This window comes from Thermobia domestica, chromosome 1 (assembly GCF_964235325.1).
Source record: "Thermobia domestica chromosome 1, izTheDome1.hap1.1, whole genome shotgun sequence".
Taxonomy (NCBI): Eukaryota; Metazoa; Arthropoda; class Insecta; order Zygentoma; family Lepismatidae; genus Thermobia; species Thermobia domestica.
Window position 1 is genome coordinate 370,593,451 of NC_137454.1, and position 14,516 is coordinate 370,607,966.

The 14,516-nt window shown below is 35.1% G+C and overlaps 1 protein-coding gene across 3 annotated transcripts in view; it reads right to left on the reverse strand.

Annotated features, from left to right (window-relative positions):
• The window catches only part of LOC145664273 (lysine-specific histone demethylase 1A-like), a 675,994-nt gene extending 661,822 nt beyond the window's left edge, over positions 1–14,172 (reverse strand). For all 3 annotated transcript variants that reach the window (XM_081730812.1, XM_081730803.1, XM_081730819.1), the window contains exon 1: positions 13,856–14,172. In XM_081730812.1, coding sequence (XP_081586938.1) covers positions 13,856–14,020 — 165 coding nt within the window. In that variant the 5' untranslated portion in view covers positions 14,021–14,172. The remainder of the gene's footprint in view (positions 1–13,855) is intronic.
• Between the last annotated feature and the right edge of the window lie 344 nt (positions 14,173–14,516).

The following is a 14,516-nucleotide window of genomic DNA, read 5'->3' on the forward strand; positions in this document are numbered from 1 at the left end:
AGTTACAACCACAGTTATTTGCTCAATTATCAGTTCTTTACTGAAAGAATGTGGGGATAGCACTTTGCATGGCAAGAGAGAAAGTACGTGGGGATCTGAGCAGTACAGCGCTGAAGTAATTAATTGGGGATGAATGAAATGAAATGCATGTTTTCTAATAGAAGAAATCACAGAGACACAAAGGTTAGGAAAGGAAAGGGTTTTACTGTACCTCAGCCATTTCGATATGATGAGCCTCTTCAAATATCGGGTGAAGCCTTATCCTCCAATTCGTTGAGTGTTTCCGTCTGGTATCGATCCCGGACCTCACGTTCGAGAGTGAAGAAACTCTCGACTTCAGGGCAACAGCTCCCAGATGTCCTGGCCTCTTCAGAATGACACCTCTGTCATGCAATGGTTGGTGAGGGCCCAGGCGTGCCGACCATCTTTCAATTGCTGCTACGACGACTCTTCTGAATAGGGGTCCAAAGTGTGTTTCTGGCGGCTTCTGTCACACTTCTCACCTCGAGGGTCCCGTGTCCCCTGGTTTTGTTCTACTTCTTTGCTTTCGCTTCTTCCTGGTGCTCCGCACGTGGGTGACCAGCTCATCACAATTATCTTGGTCAATAGGGAAGTTTGTTAATTGCTGAAACGGCGTGGCTGAGCTTGTTTTGATGAAGTTACGGAAACTAGGAAGAGAATGGTAAGCATGAATTTGTATTGGGATGAGGTGACAACATAGGGAAGTCTCTTCTTTATTATTTAATAATTACAATTTCTTGTTTGAAGAACAATAACAACATACAGGGAGAATTCAAAATAGGCGCTAAGCCTGATATCCTCTAGAAATTGATGCCAATGCCACACTCACAAGAGATGCTAGTTTGAGGAAAATTTCCATGGCACAGGATAGATCTTTTAAAGAGGGAAAAGGGATATTTTACGAATATGAGATAAAATCAATGTAAATTTAGCTTTCCAATAGATGTTGTATTAAGCACTATGACCGTAGAGCTAAAGACTGGTATTCTTTCCCCAATCCCACCATATGCACAAAATACAAATATAACAGACTCTTCATTCCTTTCTCAACAGTTAAGGGTTGAGAAAGATCACCGTAAATGAAATGCACATTACCAAAGTTGAAGCAAGCATGGGCACCCAAAAGGGGACGAAAGGGCCAGGCCCCACCTGGCTTACGATAAGTATAATGTATATGTATAATTTCTTAAGATTTTCTTAATACAAATAAAAATACCAAACGTAATATAGTAACGAGGGAGATGACCCCCCTAAAAACATTCTTCGGGCCCCCATGCAAGCAAGTAGGCTTTCTTGTCCATTCGTCCAGGGAGTGGAGCGAATACTAAGAAAAGACGGGCGGTACAAATGGGTTCTTTAAAAATCATTTCTGAGGGAAATTTTAACTTAAGTTCCTAATGACTCACAATCGCTGTCCAGTGCTTAATGCTCACTTTGTTAATATCTATTAGTCATTTGTCATTCGTCAACATTTTCATTTCTATCCTAAGTCATTTTGCTTTTGTTTATATTTTTAATTTATAATGATGTGTGCTTTCACTTTTTAATAGTACTTTGTTTTTCATGTAATAATAATGACCAACAATATAAAACCAAGTGAGCATTTTATCGGAAAAGAAAGCTACAAAACGTGAAAGAAGATAAGAGGCAACCGAAGGCTTTAAAAAAGTTTCTTTCGAGTGCTGGACAAAATTAGACAAATATTGAGGTGGGGAGTTGTCAATATCAGTCACTGTTAACGAAGCATTTGCAGGTCGACATTCTTTTGAAGCTGACAAATTTATTATAACCTGATTGCAGTAATTTAATTGTTGAATTAAAATGGAACGATAAGGTCATTTCGGTTACGGGTCTGAATTAAATTTCATGTATTTCAAAATTTGTTTGAATACAATTAGTTTTCACGTGGCATATAAGTATAGAACTTGAAAGGATAAAATCGAAAGCGACGAAAGGTAATTTGGATGACAAGTATTATTTTCAGTACACTCACTTTCAATCACAGCAGCGTATACAGATGCTCGTTTTATTATGACAGATAACAATAATTATTAATCCATTCTCTGCTAATAAATTTAGATGGAGCGATATTTTAAATTAGTAATAATTCTAATGCAAAGTAGAGTTTTGATTATTAGTTACTTGTGTTCAGGGATGTAACGACATAGGTGCTACGGATGCGCAAGGGGCCAGGTCGAGACAGAAATTTCCAGACAAAATTCGAGTCGAGACACGGCTCTTCCAATAGAGAAATATACATTTTTCGAGTCGAGCCATCACTTTTACAGCACATTTTCGAGACGAGACAGCCACAAATCTTGTATCGTGCGCATCCCTAATAGGTGCAGTTTTCTATTCACAAAACATCTTCCGGAGGGCACACTTAGTAGGGCCACTGCTGGTACTCTTTTATTTATTATTATATTATAGACGTATTATTTTGATCTCCTCCCGGGGGGAGTGGCCCCCTAAAATATGTGTGGACGAAACACTGAACAGGCAGTCTGAGAGTCTGGATCCCCCAATTAGCATAATTTCAGGGGGCAAATACACAAAATTATTTGCATTTTGTAGGCTATTCCAAAAAAATCTTCGGACCTCAATGGGTGCATCATTACTTGTGTTTACATTGTGTTACTGCCTGATTTCGAACGTCTATGTTGGAAAGAAACATGAAAGAATTGAATTGTTCTATAGGCATAAGGGGTCCTGAAAAGAATTTTTGCGGAGAAACATGATTTTAAAGTTCTGCCACTGATCGGGGACAAATTACATATAAATTAAGACACGCTTTTGTCATTTGTTGTGTATTGAACTAGTTTAACTAAAATTAATAAAGAATTATTTGAAATCAAGTATATCTCAAGAACGATTAAATGCACTAGCTTTGATGGCCATTGAAGATGACATTCTGAATGAAATTGATATGGATGCAATAATAAGAGATTTTGCCAAATTGAAAAGCAGAAAAGTGTCTTTATAACATGAACTTTACAGCAACAAAGAAAACGAGAAATTAAGCTAATTACCATATTTGTATCACTAGAAAACACTATTTAAATATGCTTTTAATGAAGTGTAAGAGCATATCTCTTTGTCAAAATCAAACCTGTGATAATGTTAGACTTGAAGCTTAGTTTTATGAATTTTACCAAATGAATGAATATCTACATATTTTAACACAGTATATGAGTTCTTTGCTATATTGCTTTTGTAGTAATATTTTTGTCATTAATTTGCTTTATTATGTATCTTTCTATATAAAATAACAAGTTCTGTCTGGCTGATTGATCAACGCTAGGCCAAACCGCTTAAGCTAGAAACTTGAAGTTTAGAAAGGGCATATGATTTGTAATGTAAGGTTCCACTAAAAGAAGAATAGTTGGAAATTTGAAGGGAAAAGGGAGAAAGAGGAGTGGCAATTATCTTAAAATGCCCATACCTTGGAATCTTTGAGTGTTAACGACATGAAATTTGGTATATGGACTTCTCATTTAAAATAATTAGATATGTATGTAAGCGTTTTTATGATATTTGCCCTAGAAAGGAAGAAAATAGGGTAAAGTTACAATTGTTATAATTGGATGGTCATAACTCGAAAATCGTTAAGGTTATTGACATGAAAATTGGTTGAGTTGATTTTGAGTTTAACGTCCCATTCAGTAGCGAAGCTATATGAAACGTTAACCTACTGATTAACGTGGAATTCGAAATACATGAGCTCCCGCCGGGAATGAAAATTGGTGTTTAGGTTTTGCAAGTAAAACAATTAAAGACATGTTTCTGCGTTTTTTCATTTTTCCTTAGAAAAAAAAGGTTTAAATTGTAATTGGTAAAATAGATTGGCCATATTCCAAAATCCCTTAAGAGTATATATATTACGGTTAGAAGAAAAACAGCAGGAAGTCAAAGTTGGGAGTTGAAATTGTTACAATAAGATAGCCATATCTCGAAACCACTTAAGATCAGAGGTCTTAGGGATATGAGAAGTGAGAGGTCGGAGAAAGAGCAAATGCAAGCGTCTGGGGGCGGACTCCCGCCTAGACGAAAGCAAGTTATGCAATAAAAAAATTTGCATCAGTTAGACTTTACACGGCGGTTTCTGGGTGTTGGTTTTTGAAGCTCCAAGTTAATCACATAACTTCAATTTACATGTCTTTATTTTCTAAAATTCAGCAGTTGTTTATAAGTGGGTATTTTGGACTCAAATTTTACATTTAAATTCATATGTTTTTTTCGTTATTTATATCTGGTATCAACTTTGTTTTCTTTATCAGAAAGATAGAAGAAATTTTCGATTATTTTTACATGTTCCTGTGTCTCCCATGATAGAACTAGAGGTAATATGGGTTTCGATTCCCGTCAGGAGTCGTGTGGTTCGGGTTCCACGTTAAGTCGTAGATGCACGTCTTGTATAGAGTAGTAGCTGAAAGACACGCTTCTAAACCACTTTTCTTTCTTTCAATCTCCTCCCTCTTTGGGCACGCATAGGTTCAAACAGAAACATTCTTCACGGTTGGAGGACGCAAGGCTACTGTACCATAAGCGTACAACCCTTATGGGACTAGGTAGTGAGTTGCGCAGTTTGAGTAGCACACACGAATAAACCATGCTTACATTTATTATATATAATTAATAAAATCTCATATTAGGACTTACTCTGCACGTCAAACTTTTAAAATATGTGACTTTTTAGATTCTGTTCTTCTTCTGCTTTATTATTATTATTATAGCTCTATGAAGCAATTATCTCGGCAAACTTGGTTAATACACACCATTCAGCAACCGGTAGTTGTAGAAATGTGGCTTTTCCAACAGTAGTTGTTAGCTCAATCGGTAGAGCGCTGAGCCATGGATGCAAGGGTTGCGAGTTCGAATCTAGTCTAAGTCAAAAGATTTTTTTCCTAATATAATTCTTGAAATGGGAATGTTTCTCTCTCCACCTTTATCTCGTAATTCTGAATAGAGATGTTTGGATGTGAAAGGAAAAGTATACTAGAATATAAGAAAAGAGAGGTAATTTACATGATACCTTTGGCAATTTTTAACTATATTTTCACCTATCTAGGACGTTTCTAAAAAGTTCAGACTTCTAGAGCTCCTTTTCGCTCTCTTATCTGTCCTTTAACTAATTTCTACAGTTACTTAGTGAATCACATATACATATATTACAGATGTCGTATCTCTTTCTCTTCTCTCTACATCATGTCTGGAGGTGAATGTTTTGACAATAGGTTACAAACACGATTTTAAAAAATAATACGATCTGCGATATCAGTGATACATATTGTGGTGTTTAACTTAACATATAAAACAATAAATAGAAAAACTGAGAATACGAATCTTTTCGTGCACTGATGCTTCAATAGCAGTGAACTGATGCTTCAAATCTGTGTTTTTACTCCCTTCACCTATGTTAATTCCCTAGTCAAAATAAAAACTCTTCAAAATTAATCACAAATTCTTATACAACCATCCCTTCCTTGGAGTACTGCGCGGTCACATACCCGTCACTGCGATGTAAAGGCACTTATGGCGACGAGGATACATCAAATCAAAACTGACCAAACTCTTCAAAATAGAAATCCCATCTTTTGAACAAAATGAACCAAAAGAAGCTTGTACAGCTGGTCTGGAATTTATATTAAACATCAATTTTGTGCTGGATCATGTGAGTTCTACAATGAAAAGGTGCAAGTTCTAACAATTACCCTTTTCAAAAATACAAATTTTGCCCCACAATCTGTAATGCGCCGCTAATCTGTACCTGTACCTCAGCGGATTACTTCATATTTGGACAAGAGGCGATTCGGATATTGGTCTGTACCCTCGGATATTAAAATTAAAACCTAACAAAACTTTTTTGAATCGATAATAGAATATAACCGGATTGATTATAAATATGTGAACTTGTTATTTTGTAATCGGTAATTTTATTTTAAAATATGTGGCTGTAATCATATCAAACCTCAGATCAACATATCTAATGCTAGTTCCGACTATTTTAGTATTTATAAATGGATAACTGTGTTTGAATTAACTGACCAGATGAATATTTAAATATTAAGAAACTACTGCAAACTTTGTTTCAAAGAATGGACAAGTTACAGGCGTATGGATTGAGAATCAATTATGATTTGTAATGATGACTATGTCAGACATGTAATACTAAATTTGAAACTGCTTCGACAAAATATAATGTAAAATAGTTAATATCATGTGATATGAAGAATTTAAAGTAATGAAGAATATGATGTATGATGAATATTGAAGGATATGAATATTAATAATCTTTAACGAATATTTGAAATGTAAAGATACTATTTAGTAAAGGCAGTCAGGAAGTTAGAAGAAACATAATAACAGTCAGATAAACATTCATATGCTGCCTTCCTGTGTTCTGTGTGTACTTGTCTGCGTAATATGAATGAAAACTTATATGATTTTATGTACAGTTTAACGACCTAATCACCAGTTATTCATATATATGTCAACAACGTTACAATGTTGGACTTCGCTGTAGGAGATTCTCTCATTTGTACACCGAACCTCAAATCGATTTATAATTGGAACACGTACCCGTGGGAGTAGGAGCAGTTCAAGTCCATCGGCAACAAAATACATGGTGGACAAAAGAAATGTGAGATCTGCAAAAGGAGTGTTCGAAAAACCGGATCCCTATTATGGTCATCCTGTGAATGAAGCACATGTTCAAATTGTAAGACCATTTTATCTGGAATATGAATGGGACTGTTTACGCCAAAGCGCCACCAGAAAAGACACTAACACTACAATACTGCAGGAGAAAAGGTGGTGAAAGTGAACAGATATATGACCGACAGTAATAAAGAAACTTTCGCCACATGTAATATGGAACATTCAGTATTTCACAATTGAAGATCAAAATTTTATGCACAAGGACCTCAGTGGATGGTTCCACATCTACGTAGAGATCTCCATTTTATGTGTATATTGTGCCACTTTTGAACTTTGCATGGTAACTTTGAAGAACTTGTTTGAAAGCGTGACATATGACACCTTAGTTGGACGTGTGAAGTCGTTAATTGTATGTGATGTACACTTTTTTTCAGGAATGTGGTGACTGCCCTGGAAAGGGAAGGGCACGGCTTACTGACATTTGGGCTGGAAAATGTAGCAGATGACACTTCTAAGGTTACATATGCAACATGGAGAAAAATACTGTCCTTAACTACTGTCATTCATACCTTCATTGATGAACTTGCAAAATCGACACTGAAAGCAGTAACACACTAACATCGGAGGAAATTGCAACAACACATTGTAGAAGTGAAGCGAAGTGTAGACGCTGAAAAACTATGTTTAGTGCTTCACTGTGATTCTATCTCAAGAGTAAAAGGGGTATCACTGGAGTAATAACCAAGTTTCAGTTTTTTACAGGAGTCATATCCTATTTCCGAAACGAGACGACAAGTTTTGCAATTTTAAGTGATGGCAGAGGATATAACTCAACACATGCATTGTGGACAACAACAGGGTGTCTACTATAATTCCAAAATGAAATTTCGTGACTTTTCATGACCTTTTCTTTACCAAACAATAAAATTTCACAACATTCTCAAGAGGAAATTGCGAAATTTGGGTGCGAATTAGGCCGTATTTTCATGCATGCGATAGAAGCGTGCTTTGCTTGCGATTTGGTTAGCGTCTAAAGCTGACCATACACATCTTTGGTGATGAATTTTGACGTTTTATAGAAAAAAAAAATTCCAGTCTATACTTATATTTGTACAGATTTAAAAAATCGTGACCCAAAAACTAAATTTCTTGACTTTCATGACCGTTTTCTGATTTCATAACTTTCGTGACCGATAGATATCCTGAATAAGCAAAATTCTTCAACAGCTGCAAACACAGGAGAAAAGATCATTATTTCTGATGGTGCCCCTAGCCACTTCAAAAATCGTTACTAGCTGTTTGAATTGACGAGTCGTTTGTGCCAACGAAGTGGATAAACAGTGCTGCTGGTCATGGGAAACAACTATGTGAATGATGCAGGAAGCTTGTTGAAGTATCCCACTACAAAACAATATTTTCAGCCCAAGTGCAGCAGCAATTCAGAATGCCAAGGATTTTACATGAGTGATGAAATCGTCCACATCAATAGCCCTTATCCTGTTGCTCAAAGAGAAAGTTGAAGAATTCTGCCAGCACAAAATAGAAGAATGGTCCAACCAAACTACTCCTGTGAAAGGAATTCAGAAGTCACATTTCTGGACTCACAATGATGGCAACAAAGTTGTATTTTTTTATATTGCACTGCGTCAGGTTATTATACATTTCAAATATACATGCTAAACGAAAATTTACAATGTTCAGTTTTCATTCAGTGTTGAAAACTAAGGACGCTACAATATTACAAACAATCCAATTTTTGTCGCCTCTACATTAGTAATAACACAAGTGAGGCAAAACGGGGCAATGCACATCTAAACTACTTTAATATCTAATATTACGAACACGATACGACGGATTTCGAATCAATATGAACAAAGTTAGAAGGAAGTAAAAATTTTGACTTTTTTCAAAAGCCTTTATTTCGAAAAACTGCTCAGATATGTAACTAATCCAATTTCATATGAGTTTCAATAGATGTATAGATCACAAATGTCGTTTATAGCAATTCGATATCTCCACCCGTTCTGGAGATATGGTAAAAACTGTTAATTTCCAACACTGTTTAAATTTATGTAATTCCGAGAACTTTTTTGTAAATACATCTACCGAAAAGAATTGTTGGGATATTATAGAATCAAAGTAAATCAAAAACTGTTTTAAAAAGTTCCCACAAATACGCCATTTTAAGCAATATATCAAATTTTACCATTTTTCGTATCTCCCGAATAGTTTGAGATATTACATTTGCTCTAGAAACAACATTATAATCCAATAATATTAGGGTGACTAGATTCAGACAAGCGAAAAGTAGGACACAAGTATAATAGTATATGATAGTTTGCTGCGTCGGAAATACGCATGTTCTTATTTCATTTAACGTTAAGTTAAACATTCATTAAAAAAAAGAAAGAAAAGAAAACAAAAGAAAAAAAAACAAAGAAAAGCACTGAGCAAAAGTATTCCAGGAATTCAATACACCTCCAAATTCTTTGATGAGTGATAAAGTGGTTTATTTTTATGAACGTACAGTGAAACTTCGTATTGGGCTAAAGATTTCTTTCTTAATCGATTTTCGGAGCATGATGTTAAGTATTGAGAGAAAATTTAGACCGGTATGAGGGAATTTCTACTTAACTTGGTTAGCATCACTGTCATAATTTGAAACTTTCCCCACCTTACCGGTATCTCAACAAGCCCTTCTCAGTAAAAATAATGTATTGTAAAACAATGGTTTATTGATCACTCTCCATCCCTAATCTTTTGAGGAGTGTTAAGAAACACAACGGTTCATCATTCAGGAAAAGAGTGGCTGTGATTCAAAATGTTGTGAATAAAGAATGAAATATTAAGATACTGGAAATCGAGTTAACTCAGGACATTTCTCGATTTTCTAGGCGTCTTCGCAACACGCAGGACAGCTCTTTGAAAAACTACTGTACTGCGAAAATAAGTACGTCTGGTCACCCCAAATTAGATGAATATTGAAAATCATGTACGTAGTTGGATGAAAAACTTATATAAACCCTTTTTCGAAATAAAGAAGTCTTTTGAATAAAATTCAATCCCTTGTAACTTGTTCTACATAAATATGTCATATGATGATTATAATGACATCACGGTCCTCTGAATGTGCATTGCCCTGTCCGTCTCGCTTGCGTTATTACTGTTGTAGATCCCCCCAATTTTTTCTCAATGTTTGTGATTTATATTGCAACACCATGTAATAAATGTGGTATTGTAAGTTTTCACTTTATATAAAATTGAAATATATATATATATATATATATATATAACAACCTGACACATTGCCATTTGAAATATATATAACTTTATGCTTGGTTAGCGGCATCACAAGGTATATCGAACACTGTGCCCCTACCAACATTTGTATGGTATAAAATTTCAGTTTATCTTTGTCATTAGTTAAAAAATTACAAGGCTTATCGAGACTCTCACTCTCTCAGGAGAGGTAATTCATAACATCAAAAGCAAACAAAAAAGTCTTTTTGCATATTATGGAATTCCGCGTCGTGTAAGAGTGATGGGGGTGCCAACTTATAATCGAAACTCGAATCGTGACAATTAGAACGGAACAAAAAGATGTGCAAGAGGACATTTTGTCTTCTCTTGATGTCACGAATCACTTTTCGAAGTATGTGCACACAATTGGGTACACATAAGTAATGTATATGCATAATTTGGGACATCGACTGTGTCCTGAATGTCACAATTCCTTATCAGTGAACTTATTGTACAATGATTGGTCTATGTTTCAAAACACTGTATAAGTCCATACAAGAAATTACTAATATAATACGTACCTAAGAGCCACAAACAGTGCGCTTTTCTTCTCTTATAAATTAAAAAAAAAGAAAAAAAATTGTCCTGCTACATCTGTTGCCCTACGCTACACACATGACTAACAACTCTAAATGAACAAATTAAACAAGTAATTAAATTCTTAAAAGTATAAATTATCTATACACACTATTCCAATGTTCAAGCTCGTTGTAAAGTTGGTGCAGAAGAGATGCTTTGTGCTGTAAAGTAGGTCTAACACGTTAAGGTTTACGATAGCTTAGAGAATGTTAGTTTAGTTTCGGTTATTTCATATTACTAGACATACTCTGCGATACTTAACTCCAAAATATAAAATATCGCGGTACTGATTAAGAATAGACAGTCATAAAAATGGTAATTTTTACGGTTAAAATGAGTGAGTGCATATGAAAGAGAATTGTGTAGGATATTAAATTCCATTGGCGGAGGAATTTTTTTATAATGCAGAAAAAGTTACAAGTGTCAAACCACTACAAGGGTTATACTAGGATTAAAATAAACGAGTGTATATCAAAGACTACTATGTAACATACTAATTTCCACCGGCGAAGCATTACTGCAGGATGTAGGAAAAGTATATTTTATGTTCACAAATACATAGTTACAAATGTGAAACCATTACAAGTTCTGTAACCTATGTGATTTTATGCAATATCAAGTGATTTTTGGGCTTTCCTCATTTTAGTGCACGTGACGAATTTTTGAACTATTCCATCGCTGACGCGCCTGCTCCCTGTAGACGCATCCTCCGCGCGATCCCCCTCCCCCTAACTCGCTGCGCTCCTGTTGATTCAGTTGGATAGCATTCTCGCTTAGTAGCCACCTGCCAAAAGTTGGTTTTTGTTTTTTCAAATTCGTTATTATGGCATGCGTTCGAACATGTATTAATATCTGAAAGGGATCGTGAATCTGCACATAAGAATTAACTCTTACAGTAAGAAATCATCTAGGTCACTGCGAGTGATGAAAGAATTGCATATAATAGGACAGCACCGTGACATTTCCAATGCACATCAGTTTGCACGCATATTCTCAATCTATACAGAATTACATGGGCATGTGCCAAGATAACACTTCAGAATGCTTCAGAATCATTTAAAGCAAATTAAACATACTTTATTAATTTGACGGACTATTCTTAATTTGCACCAATATGGTAGGGTTAAGTTCCAAAGTTGGGCGTCCGTTTCCAACAAAATTTTAAAAATTTACAGGATAGATATGGATAATTTGATCGTTTGTGTGCTTGATAATACATAAGAGTCTCGAAAAATCTGTTTATTTGTTATATATAAGCGGTTATAAACATGGGACTATACGGCGAGCGGAGGGAACTACTTGGCGCAAGGTAATCGAACAGTTGCATTGTGGGAAAGAAACTAGCATTTATGTTATCAACATGGCGAATGTACAAGGGCAATGAACTAACAGTTTTAAAATTTGTGAAGCAATACGTTGATAACAAGCAAAATCTTTTAAAAGTTTGTGAAGAGCACGGATTAATGAACCTAATAACAAATTGCAGAAAGTGTGTAAAGGAGATAGCGAAAAACCGTGCGAAAGCGGACGCCCAACTTCGGAATAAATACCATATGGTATCCCAGTGTATCGTTTTGTAGACCTAATAGTGAAACAAAATTTCACCGTCCAAGGAACTGTTTAAGATATACATGAATACCTTCCCTAACAGATAACGATACACTACTAATCTTAATGACTCCAACCACATAAGAGCAGAAGTTACCAATATAAACATTAAAAATTCGTGTTTAAGTTTAGAGATGCCCCTCCGCTTTTTTAAAAAAATAAAAATTAGGAAAATTTACAGGAGAAATGAGGAAAGAAAAGATCTGGAGTTCTTATGTGATGTTTAGGTGTATAAGTTTGGCAGGAAAGTTATTGGGTTATGTTTAGCAGAAGGGGTCTAGAAGTACGTAAAAAACATAACATTTACAGGAAAAATGGATTATGCAAGTACTCAGACCTAACATAACGTAACTAAACCTAACCTAAGCTAACCTCAACTAACCTATATTAACCTAGTATTAGTAGAAATAAGCGAAATCCTATAATATTTTGAAAAATTATGGTGGACTCCTACACTAACATAATGTAACACAAACTAACCTAACCTAAACTAATCTAACCTAATGTAAACAGAAATTACCGAAATTGTAACATTTTTTAGAAACAACGGCTGAACCCCTTCTGCTAAACATTAGCCAAGTTATGTTTAATACGAGAAAAGACGTGTAGAAGTGGGTACGATTTGCAAGACTCGAAAGATTTCGATGATCCAGCAGTACAGTAGTCGTATAGAATAGCGAATCGGTGCCTTGAATGTGATATTTCCGCATTCGAGTTTTACAGAATTATATAGAAATAATAAAAGAATCTACCGAATCGGTTATAGTTAAGGAGCCGTACTTCCCATTTAGGGAAGGACGAGAAACGCCATACTTGCAGGAATTATTCATTGACTGACTAAGATGTTAAAAAGTAGGTAATAGACTGAGTTCTTGCCCTTGTACTTAGGGTGTTTAGGTAGTGCAACAGTAAGATGTATCCTCGTGCACGGGAGATGAGAAGTAGCTGTTCTTAACTATTACCAAAGAATCTATCAAATTTTTGTGAGAACCACGGATTAGTACTGAATTTAATTGAAGCTTCTATGTGAATCGGTTCCAGTCACTGTTCTAGTCGAACTAAAGTTTACCAGGTAACCTAATGTAACATTAACCTAGCCTAAGTTTTAAGGTTTTAACTGCTTTTCTGTAGGTTTGAAACTGGAGGCACCTCTAAACTAAAAAAATTATAATGCTTCTGAAGGTCACCAAATTACCCTTGCACTAACCATACAATGTAATTAAAATTCATTGTAACATCTTTTCGTATGTTTGGTGAGTAATAAACAATACGTTACGATCAATATTCACTTGTAATCAATGAGCTTTTGATACATCAGAAAGATAAAATTTTAATTGACAAACTGAAATGTTTGAGAACACATATTTATAGAATATTTATTTAAACATCAGTCTCTATAAAAGTCTATATAAAGTAAGCATTCTCTCTTCTAAAGTTATTTGGGGTTTGTGAAGTAACTCAGAGCTGGTACTAATGCAATGAGATAGGATTCAAAAAACGCCGGTTCTGGGTTTGACGTTGTTTCGATGCTCAGTCGCTACTTCCGTTTTAAGGCGCTACATATATCCGCAACTTCATAACGTTTCTACCATGTATTAACCAAAATATGTGTCAATGTTAAAGTATTTTATTTTATAAATTCGAAATTAGTATTCCCAAATCAAGACTTCGCCAAATTATTATCACAAACCTTTGCTTTCTTTCTCCTGCTCATCCTTCTACCTTCGTCTTGCGCTTCTCCACTATCACTGGCAGCACCTTCTACCGCAGAGGTGTATGGTCTCTTGCGATCGAATTCGGAACCAGACCCGGGATCCGTTTCTTTCTTGTCTTGTTTGGTTGTGTTAGAGCTCATTTGATTCTGAAATATGAAAACGTAAAGAAATAGACAAAGTTTATGTTACCGAATTGTCATCAATTTCCGGATTATGGAAAAGTTAGCAAAAATCAAACAATGCAATATTCAACTTTAAAAGCCCTCTACTGGAAACTACAAATTTTCTCTATTAAAATGCCATCTAGTGGAAGCTGATGAAACATGAGAAATGTGCTAAGCAATATGCGTTGACAAAACACTGAAAAACATCTTTTATTAATTACATATAAATAATAACGTCAAAATAAATCAGAAATGAATGTATCGCTGCGAGAATCAAATGATGATTAAATAACAGAAATGATAACGAGATTATTATCACTCAATCTTTCTATCTTAAATGGGGATTTCCACCGAAATAAATTTAAAATTTACATATAAAAATGAACTTACAGCGTTGATATAAAATGCCCCTTAAAATATTTATTCAAACATTTTTCAATATTTTGAAATATCAAGGACAGAAGTACCGTCA